Source organism: Leuresthes tenuis, unplaced genomic scaffold (genome assembly GCF_036924035.1).
Source record: "Leuresthes tenuis unplaced genomic scaffold, fLeuTen1.0.hap1 SCAF_20, whole genome shotgun sequence".
NCBI lineage: Eukaryota > Metazoa > Chordata > Actinopteri > Atheriniformes > Atherinopsidae > Leuresthes > Leuresthes tenuis.
In genome coordinates, this window is record NW_027325374.1 from 17,365,709 (window position 1) to 17,384,515 (window position 18,807).

The following is an 18,807-nucleotide window of genomic DNA, read 5'->3' on the forward strand; positions in this document are numbered from 1 at the left end:
CCTCCAACCTGTATCCCCTCACAGCTTGTAGCTCTCTTGGCTGGAATGCCTCCATCCTTCTCTACCATCTTATGTTGTTGCAAAATAAACTCCATCTGTCATCCTTTTGATATTTGACAGCTTGACTAATGTATTTCTTTCCCCAGATCTACAGTTTTAGAGCTATTGATCTAAACTTTAATCATGTTTACTAGCATTTTACACAATCAAAAAGAAAATTGCACACACATTTCCCTACTACATAAGTAGAATTAATAGCTATAGTCTTCAGCGCACGATAGAATTATTAAGTGGCCAACATTTGGCAAAAGTTGATATTTATTGCTGCTTTTTTAGGCTCTGTGGTGAGGATGCACAACTATATTAAATAGGATTCAGCTCACTCTTCAGTTCTCGGCCTTCTGAGCCAATCAGATTAAGTACGAGTAAGCAGCTGCTGTTACACAAACGCACTAAACTTGCGCTCATTTCACATTAACAATCCTTTAAAATCAGTTTCTGAAAAGACTTGGAAGTAAGAATTAGGCAATGTAATTACTTAGATTTTTTCTTATTGGACCTGTATGAACTCGATTGAACATTTTTTCCACTTTTCATAAGACAGGTGCTCCACGACACTTCTGATTATGGTAATATTGCTCTTTTCAAAGCCACCGGACTAAACTAAACAGAATGTTTATCCATGTGTTATAGTACAAACGTGCTAATATTTGAGGTACATCAAATATTATAAGCTAAATTGTACATTTATTAATAGCACAAATAGGTCACACTATCAAGTGAAGCGCAAAACTAAATAACTTTCTAGAAGTAGATGGAAGACCAATAAAGTACATATTTTGTCATTGTGTATACATTTCTACCTTTAAAACAGCACCCTGACTTTGACCAAATGGATGCTTCACTGAAGTGTGCATTTTTTTTCCCCCACAAAGCATTGCCAGTTTGCTATTAACTTCCCAGCATTTGGCTACAGTGATGAAGCAGCACTTTTGTTTTGTCTACCATGGCTGTCATGTAATCTGTGACTCTGTTTACATTGAAACACTGAGCCCTACACTTCATATCATTTTTACAGCCTCGGACAGTGATTGCATGATATTTTCAAAGCCCACACAGATATAATAAAGCTGTCAGACCACTATGTGCTGCTTTACACATGAGGTTGGTCGACTCCAACCAGCCCTATTCCGTGGCGATGGAGAGAAACCTGTATAAACCAACATAACTGGAAAAGCTATCAGCTTTTGTGTGCCCAGAGTGTCTCTAAACTCATACAGCATCTAATTGAGTTCTTTGCTTTGTATTTTAAGCACATATCTTGAGGAGTCCTAAAAGCTTCTGCATGCTGTTGTTTTTTTCTACTTCAGGACTTTCTCTTGTGTGTCTGTGGGTAATACATATCCACTGCAGGTTTTCTCTGTAAACAATAATTTTCAGACCTTGATGCAGCTTTGAGCATCAGCCAGGCAGCTTGAAGAGGTACTCCATCATCATGTTTTATTCTCCACTTATCTTCAAACACTCTTATTCAAGCAGCATCACTGTTCTGTGTCTGCGCGCGTGGGTTGTCATTTAAGTTTTGTTTTTATTAATGAACTTGACATTTATATGTCTAATATCTCACCAGGTTGGAGTAGTCGTCCCATTATGTGGTTTCTTTTTCCACCGTTTCACCTTTAAAAGTCTGTTACCCTGCATTTACACTAATCGCACGACAGAAAAGGCAGCGAGACTGATTTCCATCAGCAAAGAGTGAGATGGATCGGCAACAGCCAGAATAAGTGGCCAAAGGCAGAAGTCCAAAGAAAACACTGTTTATGTTGTAATGTTCTGTTTTTATCTTCCTCTAGGTTCAACTCGATGGCTTAGCGTGAAGCCTGCCAGCTTCTAGCCCAGACATCCCGTGTACCTGTCCCTTTGTCTTCTGCTACCACAGGTAGGAATAGACTCCCGTAAAGTTGATATACAAGTAGCAACGCTATGTGCCCTGCAGTCAGCTCCCAGCCATGCGATGATGCAAACAAATAGAACCCGTTTCAGTTTTCCATGACACTCCCCTCCGTGTGCCTCTCTGTGAAAGAGGTAGCAATGTTTCCTTTAGTCAGGTAAAACTCTTCTGTGAGGGACTTATTTCTTCTATACCATTCCAAATGTGAAAGAGAAACATTTCACAAAACACAACAACATTTTCACAGGGAAAAGTAGGGACGGCGGCTCTTTCTTGTGATTGGACGGAACCCACAAGGGTAGAAACGGTTCGATGACATTTCCTGTTCCGTATGTGTGTGTCTCTCTCAGCGCTCCCTTTAAACTGAAAACAGTTGCACTTATCCCTGAGCTGATTTAGTCACCGCCCGCTGCGTATGATTACACGATGCAGGAGCAGCCTTACGATTAGCAGCTTATGGTTTGGGGATTTAGACCACCTTAGACAAGGTGAAAAACCACAAGCACAAGTTTGTGATATTTTTTTTTTTTCCCCTCCCGTCCTTTCTTGTAAATTTGAGATGAAATGTGACGCTTTGTGAAATTTCTTTCTCACCACTTGTATCAGTTATGTTAATACGCATTAAAGGCTCTGTTTTTAAAGCCGGCATCGACTTTTAATTGATGTCGATTGCTTTAAGTCTGGTGCATTCGAGGAGCTGCAAGACGGTAGGACGATGAAGATCCAAAGTACAAGTCCAGTTATTGACATGACCCCAGAAATTCAACGAAAAAAAAACCCTTGTAGAACCGTGCAGTATTTTATTGTTATCTATGGAAAACGGATACCAAACTAGAGATATTACTGCAGGCCTGGAATAGAGAACCACTTAGGCTTAACAGTTTGCCATCAAGGCTTGAATTGCATGTGTAAATTGGAGTTTTAGTGGCACTTTATCATCACTACGGCCCAGAGAGCGTGATTAGAAGCCAAGGATTGAAGCGTGGGAGAATTTTGTAGCCAAAGCCACTTTCAAAATGGAGCTATTTAGATCAAGTCCCAAGTGAACTGTGACTCGGTGAAGCTGGATGTACACTTCTGATGTGGAAAAAAAACAAAAAAAAGCACCGAATTGTCAAGAGAGGCATCTATTGCATATCCTACAATCCTGTAATGTCTTTAACAGATGAAGATTAAAAGTCAGCCATGATGTTTTTAGCCAAAAGCAAGACATCAGGGTGGTTGGTAAAGAATAAGTGCTGCTGGAAAGCGATAAATGACATCCACAGTTGGGAATCCATGGATACTAAACTGTTTGTTTTGCTCCCCAAAATGTTTTACTTCCCTGAAACCACCACGGTGACCTCACACCCCAGATGATGTGTCCTGTCTGAACAGAGAGGACATTCATGCCCAAACTGGCGTTGTTTGCTTTGAGCAGCGGTTTGAAGGGATTATGCGACGTAATAGTCAACCGGCTTCTTTAATGAATAATTTCGGCTCCGACTGAACTCTTCCAGATGGCTGAAGTGAAATGCCATCCTTCGAATTTCACCAGTTGGGTGAAGTCGTCATACCAATGATGATACTGAATAGCGGTTGTTTTTCAGGAGGCCACAAAATGTCACTGAGTGATGCTTTGCTCCTGTTGAGGAGGGGAGCAGTCATTTGATTTCCTTCAAAATGCTCATTTTCTCCCTCTTTTTAATTTTATTTTTTCCTTCCTTGTTTCCTAAAAGGAGACGTAGCATAAAGGGACTGGTGACCTATACGCCTCTTGCTTGCCCTCCAAAAAGCCCCTCCTGAGCCATGATGGAGCCCCAGGCCTCCCAGGGGCAGCTAGGGGCAGAGGGGGATTGTGGGATGTCAAATCTACTGGTGCCCAGTCCGCAGAGCGAGGCGGTGACCCACGAGATGGAGGAGCTGTCCCTGCAGCCCACACAGAGTCTGCTGCCGCTCAGCGAACGCAAAAATGGTGAGAACACGCCGCCGCCATATGATCCCACTGCGTGTCATGTGTCATTTTTCTGTTTTTCCTGTCCCACATTTCACATCATGCTTTTGCCGCTTCTTACAGCTTCCTGCAGATGTACGGCAGCTAAGGCACATGCATGCTTTTATCTTTTTTCTGCTATTTTTGTGGGATTGTATAGTGCGATAGAATGAGGTTTGATCCCAGTATCTTCTTACTAAAGGACATGTTGCCATAATTCAGGATAGCCTGACAGATGCATCATATAAAGCATACCGCTCGTGTAAGATCTCCCAGGGAGCACCACAGTCCGCTGGCTTCTCGTTGTTTTCCCTGTCCGCCACAGCAGGCCATTACCTCCAACCGGAGGGATATCACGGTTGTCGCCACGGTCAAACCCACCCTCCGAGGCTTAGCTGTCCACCAGACAACCACCCTCCCGTCTGGCTTGTTTCGAGGGCTAAATGTAGTTGAGGTCGACTGCAGAGTTGCTATCCTGTGACTCCCAAGCCGAGCCTGCCTGTTAGAATTGTTACATGAACGTGCTGCAGAGGTTTTGCTGTCTGTCGGGTCCCTCTGGGTATCAAACCCTCCTCCAGTGAAGTCAGACTACCCGATTCAAATAGTTATGAAAGCTTCCCTGTAAACCATTTCCAAGGTGCAGGAATATCCCACACCTACCTACCATCACCACTGCTCGGTGAAGAGGGCACTCAGGCACACAGAGATCTGCACATTTAGTAGTGAGATGATTAAACCAGAGGGATTCCTCCTCCTGGTCAAAGCGCTACGTGCTCTTAATGTTATTTTTTGTTATTATTATGATCAAACGGGAGCCTCGGAGTCATCGCTGCAGACTTGTTTTGTCCACAAAATAAAAAGCAGTGACCTTTAGAGGGAAATTCGGTGGCTGTGGTTAGGCTACACGACGTTACCCCTGAACATGCTGGAGAATAAGATGTGATAAAGCTCACTCATGTACTCATGCATGCAGGCTGTCGCATATCAGCCAAGAATGAGTCAGACTCTTTATTTTTGTACAGCAGCTCTTGATTAGCCCTTAACGTCCCTCATACACGGATGATGGACACATAAACAAGCACGTACACTCCGAATCGACTGATAATTTAAGTTTGGCCTCTTTTTTTTTTCCGTGCACATGGCAATTATGCTCATGGCGCTGGCCAGGCTGCACGTTTGCTTTTCCTCACCCTCAGCCTGTCGGTGTTTTTTAAGCTGCTACATGGAACCAGCTCTGACACTGATGGATGGGTCCGTTATTATCAGGCTTTAGGAGCGAGTCTTATTCGCTGCTGCGTTTGCCAGCTCCTAATCATGGTTTAGATGGTGAAAAGAGATGAGTTCAGTCACTCAGTTCAGTGACTGCGGTATTGATTCCCAAGCACAGCAAACTATTGTTTGATTAGTCAGATACAATCTCAACAAACACGGGGTGTTTAGTCAGGGCTCCTCCAGGCTGGATCCAGAATGTTTAGGCCCAGTTTGGGGTTCTGTGCTGTCACGCACCGCTGCTGCTGCTGTCTGCAGGAGAGCTCAGTGAAGCGCTTTGGCGGTGGAAAGTTTCTGTGGAATGTCAACAGTAGTAGCACCCACTCATCATCTCGGCTTTTGTCATTTCCCCCTCCAGTGAGAACTCGCACCTCATACTTTCCACCGAAGGAGCCGTTCCCAGCACTCTGCCAGCCGCAAAGTCCCCTCAGTCGTGTTGGTTTTAGGTGCGCAGGTGTTAATCTGTCTGCCGTGGTGACAGCTCAGAGAGAGACGGGAAGGCGAGAGTGCTGCTGTCAGCACAATCGGAGCTTGTCGGGACTTTCTTAAGAAGCCCCCTTGAAGCCAGTAAACTATCCTTGAAATTAAGAAGGTGACTCTTTGCTAAACCAAACTTTTCGGTAGAGTAATTCTTAAAAAAAAAAAAAAAAAATGTAGTTGATTTTATTTATTTTTAAATTTTTTACTTTACTTTTTAAACTTTACGCCGATTTTTGTAAAATGCGCTGACTCACTAGTGACTGCACTCGCACATCCTCGTGTTTATCCAGCTTTACCTTTTGGCATTTTAATGCAAATTCATGGAGATATCCCGCTGTAGGCGGAGCTGCCGCAATCATTACATAATGGCATGATCGCAATTGTTTGAGGTGCCTGTCGTTTTCCATTAATCACTCTAATCCTCTGTATGAAAACAGCAGGATGAATCTAACAGAAACACATTTTCATCTCCATTTCCACTTCATTTTCCACTATTTAGGGTGGGACTGCTGCTCTTTTTAATGCCACCATCTCATTCCACCCTCCTTCTGCGGCGGTGATGGTGCTTTAGGGAGAGAAGTACCAATGCCAGCTGTTTACCTCGAGGGCCTCTGTGTCTGTTATTCAACTTCCTGCATTTTGATGAGCAATACTGTGGATTTAGTTTTGCAGCCAAATGTCAAAGAACCACCGTGGGCACTTTCTTTAATCCCATTTGTCATTCCGGTTTTTGCAAGATGATAAATGTGACCCCAATAATCTGTAGCACGATGCAGACGCAGGATCGCTTTGTGGCAGAGAAGCTCATTGGGTTTTCACTTTTTACCTCCTTTTTAGGTGCTTAAAGCAGCTTTTTCTCAGGAAAGTAGCAACTTAAGGCTGCCTGAGGAGGCTCCGTGAAGGAAAAGCTTCTGCTGTTGCGTAAAGATGAGAATACGGACGCTCTCCAAATAAAGTGGGAGATTTTGCTTCAGACTTGAGCATGTTACCATGACGCAAGAAAAGAAGCAAATTATTGTGTCAGCCTGACCAAAACCAGTGTTGTTGAATTCTCCTTCTCTGTGTGACAGGGAATACCATTCATCTGAAAAAAGATTGCAAATCCTGGAGTTTGAAAAAGCCGCAGTGTGATCAAAGTCCAGCTGTTAGTTGGATGTGATTATCGACGCTTCTGGCGGTGAAATATAAGGTGGAAGCCCGGTCACATGTGGCTGAGGCACGAATAGCGCGTAGGCTAACCTGGATCCTTCAAGGTTGAGTGGAAAAACTCCACCGTGTTGCCTTCAGGTTGATCTGTATGCAGAAAGCCAGCTTGAAATTCACAACTATATTTTACCTTTGGATAAAGCAAAACTAGCCTTTTTTCCATACCTAAGAGTTTGAATAAGGGCAAGTGGACTTCTTATTTTAGTGATAACATGTGTTTTGAAACATATCTGTGTCCTAAGAACCTCTGCGAATACATTTGAGGAGCTAGATTACTAACTGCAGGTGAAAAATGATTCATTTACTAGCAAGGAAGCCACTGTGTCCTCTGGCGCTGCTTGTGGTTCTGTCTGTGTGCCTGTGTGTGTCAAAACAGCTTAGTCATGTCGTCCACCCTTCCTCATACCGATGAGGTCACAGGTCAACTTGTGTTTGTCTGGCTGAGCAGCAGCTTTTCCCGGAGGAGTCGAGGACAGCGCTGTCTGAGTCACCTTAAACACACACATCACTGTTTGCAGAGTGTAGTGAGGCTCCACCTTCAGTTCAAGGACCCCCCCTCAAGCTTCCAAAGCTGCAGCGTGCCTGCATCAATGTCACATGAAAGATTTCTGTCAATGTTTCACGGCTGCGGTGCTCCCCGGGAAAAAAAGTGAAAAGGGCTTTGTGTTCTGTGCATTTTTTTATTAGTGCGATGAAGTGGAACAGAGACAGGGAGACAAAAGAGGTGAAGTTAGTCAGGCCAGCTGTTTCCTGTCTGAACATCTGTTTTGCTGTAAGTTTTCTTTGTGGGAGGAGTGTTTGCACTCGTGGTCCCTTTTTAAACTGTGCAAATCCCTTCAGTGTGACGCTTCCTTGTCTTGCAGACGATCAAAATTGCAAAAGTAAAAGAAGCATCGCTGCCACGAGCTCCTCTTTCTATGTTTAGGATGCAGTTACTGTCGTCGCTCTTTGTCAGCGCTGAGTCAGGCACTTCCTCGGAAGTTTCACGAAACCAGAGGCACAACCTCTGGCTGTGCTTTGGCAGAATGTTGTACAGCCAGAAAATATTCCATTCCGAACCGTCCTGAGCGAGATGGGGAGGTAAGAGTGGAAGGGGAGGACTGGGGTAGCAGCCCTGTAACATAAACAGAAATGTGAGGGAGGGACAGTCAAGCGGTGCACTATTTCTACACTTGGCTGTGCTGAACAGTTTGGACGTGTCAGAGGTTCTAATACGGCTGTCATCCTGGAAGTAAATGGGCCACTCGCTCAGTTGGATGTGGACAGTTCAAACCTATGGACTGTATGGAGTTGGAGAGTCTCAGCGAGTGCTGCTCCAGCTTCAGAACAAAAGCAGGTGAGAGCGCCTCCTGTTTGTTGTCATCGCCATGGTGACGGCACCACTTGGCTGGCACGTGTGTCGTGTTAACAGCGGGTCTTGATATTCATTCTGTCTGGTTGATAATCCGTTACGTCCATGAGCTTTGGTTAAATCAATCGGATGAAATCTTTGACGGATGCCTTCGTCTTTCCCAAAGTCGTCTTCGTCTTCACAAGCCTCATTTCCGCAGGCAAACGTTTGCAGAGGTTACAGGAAAAGGAAAAAGAATGCATAACATATACACGTGACACCGTTCTGGAGGAGTCTGACTGTTGAGCAGCGGAATTTTTGTATTCCGTAAGAATGAACAAAGATTTGATCTGGACACTGGTGGAAGGCTGATTTAACACAGCAGGCCTCTCTCACAGCGGTTTATGGAGCTGTTGCATTTATTACTTGCTTTGTTTGTGAGATCCACCTCTGACATTAAACGTCTGTGCTATCAAATCCGAGCCACAAGGCGGCCGCTGTGTGATGTCGGCTTCGTGTGCAGAAAGGAAATGAGCCACACGTGAGGGCGGGGCGAGACGGGTTACCTTTTGAGTTTGTTTTTGACCACACCTTCTGCTTTCTTACTTGTTTTCTTTTGCTTTACTTCTCAGTTGCTTTTGTAATTTCCAACATTTCTCCCTTTTGCTTTCAGTGCTGCAGCTGAGGCTTCAACAGAGGCGAACCCGGGAGCAGCTGGTTGATCAGGGCATAATGCCACGTGAGTAGCCACGCAGCCAGGTGTCCATTGCACGCAGAAGGCCTAATGTAGTGGGGGGGGGTGTGGATGTTTTCTGTTCTGTTGATCTGCGGGACTTCGCCGCAGGTTAAGTTGTGCTTAGGCTTGAGCGTTGATCAAAAATGTTATGCGTTGCAGCTCTGAAGAGTCCGGCAGCTTTCCATGGGCAGATTCGCAGCTTGGAGAGAGCGAGGGTAAGCAGCACCTGTTTGGGGGGGGGGGGGCAAACCTGGACAGAAATAAAAGCAGCGAGCCTTAAAAACTTCATCTCTGTGAAAAAGTTTTATCTACAAAGAATCTCCAGCTACTTTCAATTCATCGGCTAAAAATTGGACTTGTATGAGAAGTGCAGGCAACGTTTTAAAATGTAAAGAATCAACTCAGTGATATGCTTGTGTCTCTCTTTTCAGACTGAGAATTTCCTCAAGCACAAGATCCGCAGTCGTCCGGAGCGAGCAGAGCTGGTCAGGATGCACATCCTGCAAGGTGCTGATAATCCTGCAGTTCCACATGCAAACACTTTGTGTCTAATCTGCAAATAAGATGCCGAAAGCTGATAGCAGCTGCCCAGATTTATGTGAATTGGGCTGAATTGATTTTTTTTTTTTTTTTTTCTGGTAACCTAGAGACTGGAGCTGAACCCTCGCTGCAGGCCACTCAGATGAAGCTGAAACGGGCTCGGCTGGCTGACAACCTGAACGAGAAGATCGCCCAGAGACCAGGCCCAATGGAGCTGGTGGAGAAAAACATCCTGCCGGTCGATTCCAGCCTCAAAGAGGCCATCATAGGTGAGAGGCCAGGCCATTCATCTCTGTTTGATCGACCAAGTCATAAAAATCTGTCATTTAGCTCTGTGCTTGTGTTTAGTAGGCCAGGTGAATTATCCCAAGGTTTTGGATGAAGACAGCAATGAGGCCCTGTCCCCGGAGCAGCCGGCCAGCCAGGAGTCTCAGAGCCCTGCCCCCTCTCCAGGGGAGAACAGGGTGCCAGAAACACCCTCTCCAGGCCCGGCACCAGCACCACAACCCAGCCCCATGCTGCAGGTCTGACTGTGGACTATTTATTCACACATTTCTGTCATTTCCCAACCCCATTGTTGGACTTGAGCAACGTTTCTAAGGAATATTGTGTTTGTTTCAGCAGGCCCTGCCAACTATAGACTTCACAAGAGCGACTTCCACCACAGAGCTGCCCGCCAGCCGCCCAGCTGCCCCCCCTGCTCAGCCAGCCACTACAGCTGCTCCCCCCAAACCAGCCCCTACTCTGGTGAAAGTAAGCGCATCGCTCATGCCCCCCCCCCCCCCCACTGAATATAACACCGCCTCAGTCTTTTTATCCGCCTCCTGCCGGGCAGAGTGTGTTATTAAGAGTTTTTCCCACTTTCACAACAGCAAAGCCAGCAGAAAGCTCCCTCAGAGAAGAGTCGGAGCAAGAAGGGCAAAGAGGCAAAGTCGAGGGTGAAAAAGCTAAAGTACCACCAGTACGTTCCCCCTGACCAGAAGCAGGAGGCCAGCGAGGCGCCCATGGACTCCTCATACGCTCGACTCCTGCAGCAGCAGCAGCTGTTCCTGCAGCTGCAGATCCTCAGTCAGCAACAGCAGCACTACAACTACCAGACTATACTACCAGCACCACTGAAGTACGTGTGAAAAACAATGCAAACAATAGCTCTCTTGTTTCTTTTTCTGCCTACATCACAGCGATTTATGGAAGGGTTTTTATTTTTTATCCCTGATCCCTTAAACCCGAGCCAGGTTTTGTTGTGTGCAGCAACGCTGAGGGCCTTTAGCTGTGTTCCAATAACAACTTTGTGTCTGATCATGTAAAAGAACAATACTAACAGGATGCTGGGTCTGCAGCTGTTATCAGAAATGCTCTCACTGGGGCGGCACGTTACGTTCAGGCTGCCTTTGAACTGCGCTGGTGCGCTTTGGTTCGGTTAGTGAGGCGAAGCTCGCAGGACGGAGGCGCTGCTCACACTCACAACAGATATTGTTGTTACTGTTTCCTCTCTTTACTCTTCTGTCTCTGTCCAGTTGTCTGTTCAGTGCTACATTAGCTGAAATAACAGTGACCTTGTGGCTCTGTCTCGCTGCAGACCCATGGCAGAAGGTCAGAGTAACGCTGCCGGTACGCTGCCGACTTCCATTATGGTGTCCCTGCCCTCCGCACCTCCCCTCCCCCCTCCGCCTCCAGCTCCAACTCGGCCAAACAACTCTCTGTCCAATCGCAAGCCAGGAGTCTTGCCAGCCAATCTGGAGGAGATGAAGGTATCTAGTTTGCTGATTTTTCTCCCTTTAAACAGAGCCAGGGTTGCTGTCTTTATGCTAAGCTATCTGTTGACTCCAGCCGCACAGATACCAAAGTAGCAAACTTCCAAAATTTATGATGAGCTCCCTTTCAGATCAACTGTATTCCGTCCCCGGTGTAAACTTGAAGCTAACGTGATCATATTTGTCTTTTAGGTGGCTGAGCTAAAATTGGAGCTAAAGCTCCGTGGCCTCCCGGTGTCGGGAACGAAAACAGATCTGATAGAAAGACTGAAGCCTTTCCAGGACAATCCCAGCACCACCACTCCATCCAACATTCTCACTCCTGCCACTACCACCCTCTCATCCATCCCCATGGAGGTCACCACAACCACTGCACCTGCCCTCGTCCTTCCAGTCCAGCAGGTTGCCACAGAGGGCATGACCTCCACACCGCCGGTTTCGCCCAGTCCCGCTGATCCCTCCACCCTCCAGCAGGATGTAGGTATGTCTGAGGCTCCAGCTGAGATTCAGATCGGGAGCTTTGGCTCCACGGGGATACAGCTCTCGCCTCTGTCGCCTTTCCAAGTCCCTGCGGAAAAGGACAGAAGGCTCCATGAGAAGGAGCGGCAGATAGAGGAGTTGATGAGGAAGCTGGCACAGGAGCAGAGGTTGGTGGAGGAGCTTAAAATGCAGCTTCAGGTGGAGAAGAGAGGTCAGGCCGACTCTTCCTCTGCATCTCCCTCTTCTTTGCCTGCTGTCAACACGTTTCCGTCTGCCCTCAACTCAAATGTAGTAAAGATGGAGGGTACCGTCCTGTCAAACTGTTCGTCCACCACTGCTGCCATCCCAAACTCAATTTTTGGCTCCCAGGGTCTCCCAGCCCCCCTCCCTACGGTGGTGAAGTTGGAGGATGTAACTGTTTCTTCTGGCAAGCCGCTGAATCTCCAGTCCCAAACAGGGCTCATTACCCAGATCCAGCCTCCAGTAACCCCCAGCCCACAGCTCCGCTCCCAGTCCCAGAAAAGTCCTCAGATTCAGGTCCAGGCACAGACTCAACCCGCAGCTCCCAGCCTGCAGCAGTTCTTCATCAGCCACCGTGGCGGGATGTCCCAAGTGCTGGGTCAGCCTCAGACCTTGTTAACCGCTTCTGGGCAACCTCAGACTCTGCTGACCACGACTGGCCAGGCTGGAACTCAGATCCTCCTCCCAGTCTCACTACCCAACAGCGCTGCTACCATTCAGCTGCAGGTATGTAGGCCTCTGCTGAAGATGATTGTGGTATTAAAAGAAAGAGAAATATCAGTGACAGTGTGCAGTGTGCTCGTCCCACAAAGTTAATTCTCTGTTTCCTCTCAGCCTGTTCTCCAGGCTACAGTCTCAAATCCAGGCCTGGTCCAGGCTTCAGCTCCCCAGCTGCAGAACTCCAAGATGGAGATGGCGCCCAGCCATCAGTCGCTGCTACAAGTCAGTCTCACGTTCTACTTAGTTGTGTTTTATTTAACGTTTGATTTGTTGGCCGCATTCGGTTTCTCCGAATATTTGAAACAGCTGCAATTTGTGTGGATGAAGATGATATGTTTTGAATCACTGTCATGTCGTTGCTGTGCGCTGAGCTTGTGTCACATGATGATCTGACCCAAAATTCTGCCTTGATAGACTCTGACTATGTGCAATAACACGACTGGTTTGGACAACCAGACTAGACCCGAGCTGAATCCCCAGTGTTTCCTGAGAAGCTCCCCAGAGAGCAGAGTGTCTCCAAGGGCTTCTCCCAACCATCAGATCTCCAACGGACCCCTCAGTAAGGTATCAGCAATGAACTGTTTCTACTACTTATTCGGATCATTTGCTTTTATTACAAATCTGATTGGACGGGAGTGTAATTCTTTCTCTGATCCTCGCAGTCTTCCTCACCACAGCCTGCCTTCGTCCTCCAGCACACCTCCCTGGTCGCTCAGCCTCCTAAGACAAAAGAGCCTCCCCGCTACGAGGACGCCGTCAAACAGAGCCGCAACCTGCACATTAACAACGTGTCACAGGTGGGACGCACGCAACGCCAAAACTCAGACATGAACGCCACTAAAACCGTCCTGTATGCGCACTGACCAGCCTCAGTTTTAAGAGCAGCAGGGCTACTGGGGGGAAAGGTAGTCTGGATCCCTGTAGATCCCTCTCTTATTAGCTGGCTTCCCTTCATTTAATCGAAGTGTGGCGTTTGAAATGAGTTTTTCTGGGGGGTTTTGTCCCTTCAATGCTCTGAATGTCCGAGCAGGAGAACTTGTAGAAATCACATCAGAATCCGATTTGAAGCCACCTCCAGATATATTTTGAATCTGGTTTTGCAGGTTAATCACAGGAAAAAAATCAACCTACACGCGACTTTGATGTGCCAGAAAGCAGATTCGGGCCTCTGGCCTGAGAATAGCCAGAATAACATCTGCATGAGTGTCAGAACACAGCTGGCCCGTAGGTCGATGGTCGGTGATGTGAGCTGCTGCGTGTTTTCACACTACAAGAAAAGTTTTTTGTTTTTTTTTAAATGTGTGGTGATGCTCAAGTGTCTCCGTGTTCTTGAATGTTTTCAGGTTCCCACGGCAACAAGCCAACATATGGACGACTTGTTTGACATCCTTATAGAGAGTGGAGGTAATTGGCGTGTTTCCTCCTCTCAGTGTGGTGACATCATTTGATGATTCTTGGTGGTATTTCATGTTTCGTTCCAACTCTCTGTCCCCTCCACCAGAAATCACTCCATTTATTCAGCAAGAGCCTCCAGCCTCTATGACTAAGACCCTCCCGGTCACAGCCAACATCACCACCCTCCCGGTCAACACCGCCCTGTCCAGACCCCCTCCACAGATCCAGGTGGGCCCCCCTCCCACGATGAGCTCCCTCATGAACCCCAGCCTGCCCAGCCTCTCCTCTCTGGCCACAGACAATCAGCTGGAAGCCTTCCTGGAGCAGACGCTGGCCAACACACCGCCGACCTCAGACCCTCGCACTCAGGGCCTGATGGAGGAGCTGCAGGCCCAGCTAATGGACCAGCAGCCCTACTCCCCCATGGACACATCAGACCTGTCTTTCTGTGACTCCTCCTCGCCCCCATCCTCGCTCAACATGGGCCTGTCCGACCCGGCGCTGGACAACATGGAGTGGTTGGACCTCACCATGCCTCCGGGTCCCGCTGGGGCGCTCACACCACTGGGAATCCCGACGGACTTCCTGGATACGCATGATCTGCAGCTGCACTGGGAATGACTGATCGGACGAGGAGGATGGAGAAGAGAGCGGGCAGAGCGGCTGAGGCTGAGGCTGGAGTGAGTGATGGATGGAGAAAGGAGGCAGAAAGGAGGCAGACATCTGCAACGAAGAGGCAAAAGAAGGAGAAAACCTGGCATTCCGGTGCCAAATCATTCAACATCTGTATTATTTCCACTTTCCTACAAGAAGACGGCCTGCACAGGCAGGGCACTGATTCTAGTGGAACTACAACTAGTGTTTGCACAGCTTTAGAATAGATGATGGCTGACCTGCCAGGAAAAGTCACTCGCAGCTGAGGTGATGAAGGGATTTTAAACAGAGCAGACTTTCTCTGTCTGATGTCACCATTTTATTGATTCCTTACAGAGCCAAGGAGACGGAGCCAAATGAAGACTGGCAGAACGGACTGTTTGTAAATACAGTTTAAACCGCACTAATACAACTTCAATTTCACTCTCTTAGAGAGCCTGAGTAGTATTGATTTCTACTGGAGGATTCACTGGTTGGCTTTCAGTGAAGCCTGTCAGAGCGCAGTATCTAAAACGTGTAAAAGGGTTTCTAAGCTCTTCCTGACGTGGTCCAATATGAGGGTCTTTGCTCCACTGAAGCATTCTGTGCCATACTAGGTTACAAAATCTGGTGGTTACAACAAAACGGTCTCTTTAAAGGAAATTCCGCGTCTCAGGACGTTGGACTCAGACAAAATCAGTCTAGGGCTTCAAGAAGCAGCCTCAGCCTTTCTGAGGTGCTCATATCTGTCTACGTTTTGTTTTTTTTCCTGACTCGATGTCTCGATCTGACGCCAAGTTTTAAAGGGACAACAGAGGGGTCAGTCTCCCGCACACTGTGGGCGATGCGTTCGCTGACTAATCCGATACGATTGTTTTTCTTCCCGCCGCGACCGCTCCAGGTCGAGCCGATCGACCGACGACTCGAAAGACGCGTGAGCTATGCCTCCGTCAACGCGTGAGCTATGCACTACAGAGGCAGAAAGCTCACACGGACGCGCCTCAGAACAAGGAAGTGTGATCGCTGCGTATCCATGGCGATGGTTAAAGAGTCATTGCTATGACTGTGAGATAGAGATCACGATGCAGTCGTCCAAGTCTCTTATTTTGAATGTACTTTTAAAGATATCAAAGCAAAAAAAAGGAGGAAAAATCTGACTTTACTTAAAAAGTTGGCAGCTTTTCTTTTCTTCTTCTGATTTAAAGAGAAAAAAAAAACAGCTTAAAGGGAACAAAGGAGTTTAGGAGACGCACATCTGGAATGAGTGCGCTGCAAGCTGGGAAGAGGAGTGAAGATGTCTTCGATGAGCTTTATATCAAGCTGTCATACAGTATCCCTGCACTTTGTCTCTGTGTGTGTGTGTGTGTGTGTGTCAGGATGGGAGATTAGTTTGCTTTACTAGTTCACTTTAAAGTAACCAACCACTCTTTGGAGGAATTGGAATATTCCAGCATGATGTGTGGCTGGTGACAATCGTCGCATCAGCTTGTAGACAGCCTTAGCTTTCCCGGCCGTGTGGGTGAGGGAGAGAAGCGAGCATGTTTAGTGTGTGTGTGTGTGTGTGTGTGTGTGTGTGTGTGTGTGTGCGCGCGCGCGCTCAAGCGTGGATTCCCGCCTCTTGCATGTACGTGTCTGTCCGTGTGCATGATTGTGTTCGCGTCTAAGCGTTTCAAGCTCTTTGCTGACTGCAAGTCGTCCCAAAAAAAACAAAAACAACCCAAGTTGCAAATCCTTTGCGCTCTGCTCAACATGTTCCAAATCTTCCCCATAAAAAGGCCTCTGATGACTGTTTGACTGCTTGTGTCCTACAGTGGAAAACGCACAGCGGGGGGGGGGGATCAGTGTTCCATTTTATTCTACTTGCTGTATGTATTTTTTTGTTGTTGTTTATGTTCCACTTTTTTATTTCATTAGGATCGCTGCAAAGTGTCACTTCTGTATAAAACCCTTTTCTTTCTTTTTCTTTTTTTAATCGTCTCAGTACCTTTTGAACCACTTTGTCCTGTAATTGCATCCACGGGCACTAGAGGGCAGAGTCTCTCTTCTCCCGCGGCCTCACGGCACAGCTTCAACTCCAGCTGTTTGACGCTTCAGGGTCATTTTCTCACAGCAGATTAGAACAAACGGAATGTTTTCTGCCAGTTTAGTGCTGATTTGTCCTCAGCAGCGTGCGCTCTTACTCATTCACCGTCTTCATCTCAAATGGGAAATGTAGGCCCACCTGAATAAGTAATGCCAAATACTTTTGGAGGACCTCATCCTCTGCTTTGTGCAGCTTTGGTCCCCTGCTGTTGTCTTGAGTGTTTGGACTACAATATACCTATTTTTACTTTTTTTTTCTTCACAATGCTGTTAGGTTTCACACAGGATGACGTAGACCACGAGTTAAAAGTGAAGTCTGCCATCTTTAAGGCTGGCGTGTCTGATATTCTGTTGCCAAAAAGGCATTGGAACATATTGTTGTGTTTTGTTAAGTATCTCACAGTTTTGTATTTTGTCCTTTTTTTTTAATTTAGGATTTAAAGTAATGCTCATGTGAAATCTGTCAAAGAGGACTGACATACTTCTGTTTTTGGTTTGCAGAGTCGTTTCCGGTGTTCTCTTTCATATCGTGACACGCGCAGGTCTCTCAGCTGCGGTAAACGTTTGGCAGCCTGGCCGGGCGAGGGCAGCTAACAGCAACAATGGCTGCTCTCCCCTGGTATGTTGTTCTGCACGTCAAATCCTGCCTTGGTTTTAATGTAAGAGCCTTTACTGCATAGTAATACGGTTTAAAAGCACTTCATATCTGAGTGGTTGGGGGGGGGGGGTTCGTTTGAGCCGGCGGATTGAGCGGGAGGTTTGTGGAGCCGGCACCAGTGAAAAGAACCGCTGCCGGTTCTGTGAACGGTGCGGCTCTCGGCCTCCTCACCCTTCGTCATCAGGTGACAACCCTGCGTTTTTCTGTTTGTGGAGGGGTTAAACAAAGGGTCTCCGCTGGATTTACGCTCAAAGGCGTGCGTTTAGAGGACATTGGCGGGGAGCGCAGGTGAGGCAGCGAGAGTCGTCTCCCTCATCAGCTGATGCACAGTTGAGGAGAACCAGGAAAGATTTCCACTGCACATTGTAGCCGAGTCTCCTGTCCATGTCCACCACCCATGCCATGCCTCTCCTTGTTTGTAACGCCATATGTTTTGCACATTGTGTACATATTTATATAGATGTAATGCATATTTTTATACATGTGTAACATCCATGGGCTCTCTATTTTGTACATACTCTAAAAGATGTATATAAGTACTGTCTGCTTTTATGTGTCAATAAAATTTGGTGTACTGTGAAGAGCTTCAGCAGAAATCAGTTTTTTTTTCCCCCTCATCTAATCATTTCAGATGATATCAATGCCGACTTTATTTCCATAAAACAGGGAATCAAGCCAGTCGCAGCATATCGGTCTGTATTGTGTTTAAAATGGCGCTTTGGTCCCCTGTTAACTGTCTGTACGTCTGTGTTTGCATACAGAAAATGCATTTCCATGTTTCCCTGTGGTGATGGATATGCGTAAATATGTTTTTCCAAAGCAGAGAACTGGGAACGGTAAACATTGGAGCCACTTAAAGGTCATGATTTTTTATTTATGGATTAGTTTTTTTAAAGTTTTACACGAGAACCAGTTAGAGAAGCGCTCACCACCCATTTCAGATCTTCTACTCATCTTAAAATGGATTTAGATCCCCCCATCATCATCTCCACAGTCCACAAAAGTCTTGCATCGCCCTTCATTTCTTAATATTTTGCTTCCAAGCAGCCTGATTCTCTCCTAACCCTTCTTGAGTCATAGTTGTCCAGGCTTTCTGGGGCTCTTGCAAAGTGTTTTCTTTGAACGTTGGCCGCCTCTGACCATTTTCAGAGGAATGTGCTTTTTGGTTGGTCAAGCAGCTTAACACTGATTTATAAATCATTTGAGCATAAAAGCGCCTAACTTTAGGGATGAACCAGTGTTGTGTTGGGGTGTTGTGTCACCTTGACACAAAATGGAACAAAAGGCAGCCAACACCCAGAGAGGAGCTTTGGGATGTCCTTCAAGAAGCCTGGAGAACTATTCCTGAAGGCTCCTTAAAGAAATGACAAGTAAGCTCGTCTGAGACGGTTCCGAAGAATAAAGGTGCTTATACCAAATATTGACTGACAAGCTTGTTAGAGTTGTACAATCAGTTTTTTCTATTTATGTTTATACTTCTTTAAATATTTAGTACCTATTCGCACCAGCTTCAGTTCCAGTTTTCCTGGGAAAACTAACCCAACGAGTATCCCAGCTTCTGTCACAGAAAAACATGTCAC

General features: G+C 46.7%; 1 protein-coding gene across 5 annotated transcripts; it reads left to right on the forward strand.

Moving 5' to 3' along the window:
• The first annotated feature begins 3,672 nt into the window (after positions 1-3,672).
• mrtfba (myocardin related transcription factor Ba) lies at positions 3,673-17,808 on the forward strand. 5 transcript variants are annotated; one of them, XM_072372822.1, is made up of 15 exons: positions 3,673-3,905; positions 8,882-8,947; positions 9,104-9,159; positions 9,376-9,451; positions 9,592-9,753; positions 9,815-10,008; positions 10,106-10,237; positions 10,357-10,604; positions 11,064-11,235; positions 11,431-12,465; positions 12,574-12,681; positions 12,874-13,023; positions 13,122-13,256; positions 13,803-13,863; positions 13,961-17,808. In XM_072372822.1, the coding sequence occupies exons 1-15, from the start codon at positions 3,740-3,742 to the stop codon at positions 14,473-14,475; spliced, it is 3,276 nt and encodes a 1,091-aa protein (XP_072228923.1). In that variant the 5' UTR covers positions 3,673-3,739; the 3' UTR covers positions 14,476-17,808. The 5 variants fall into 5 exon arrangements, with proteins under 5 accessions (XP_072228923.1, XP_072228924.1, XP_072228925.1 ...); XM_072372823.1 differs by having other exon boundaries at positions 10,109-10,237; XM_072372824.1 differs by having other exon boundaries at positions 9,833-10,008.
• Positions 17,809-18,807: the final 999 nt, after the last annotated feature.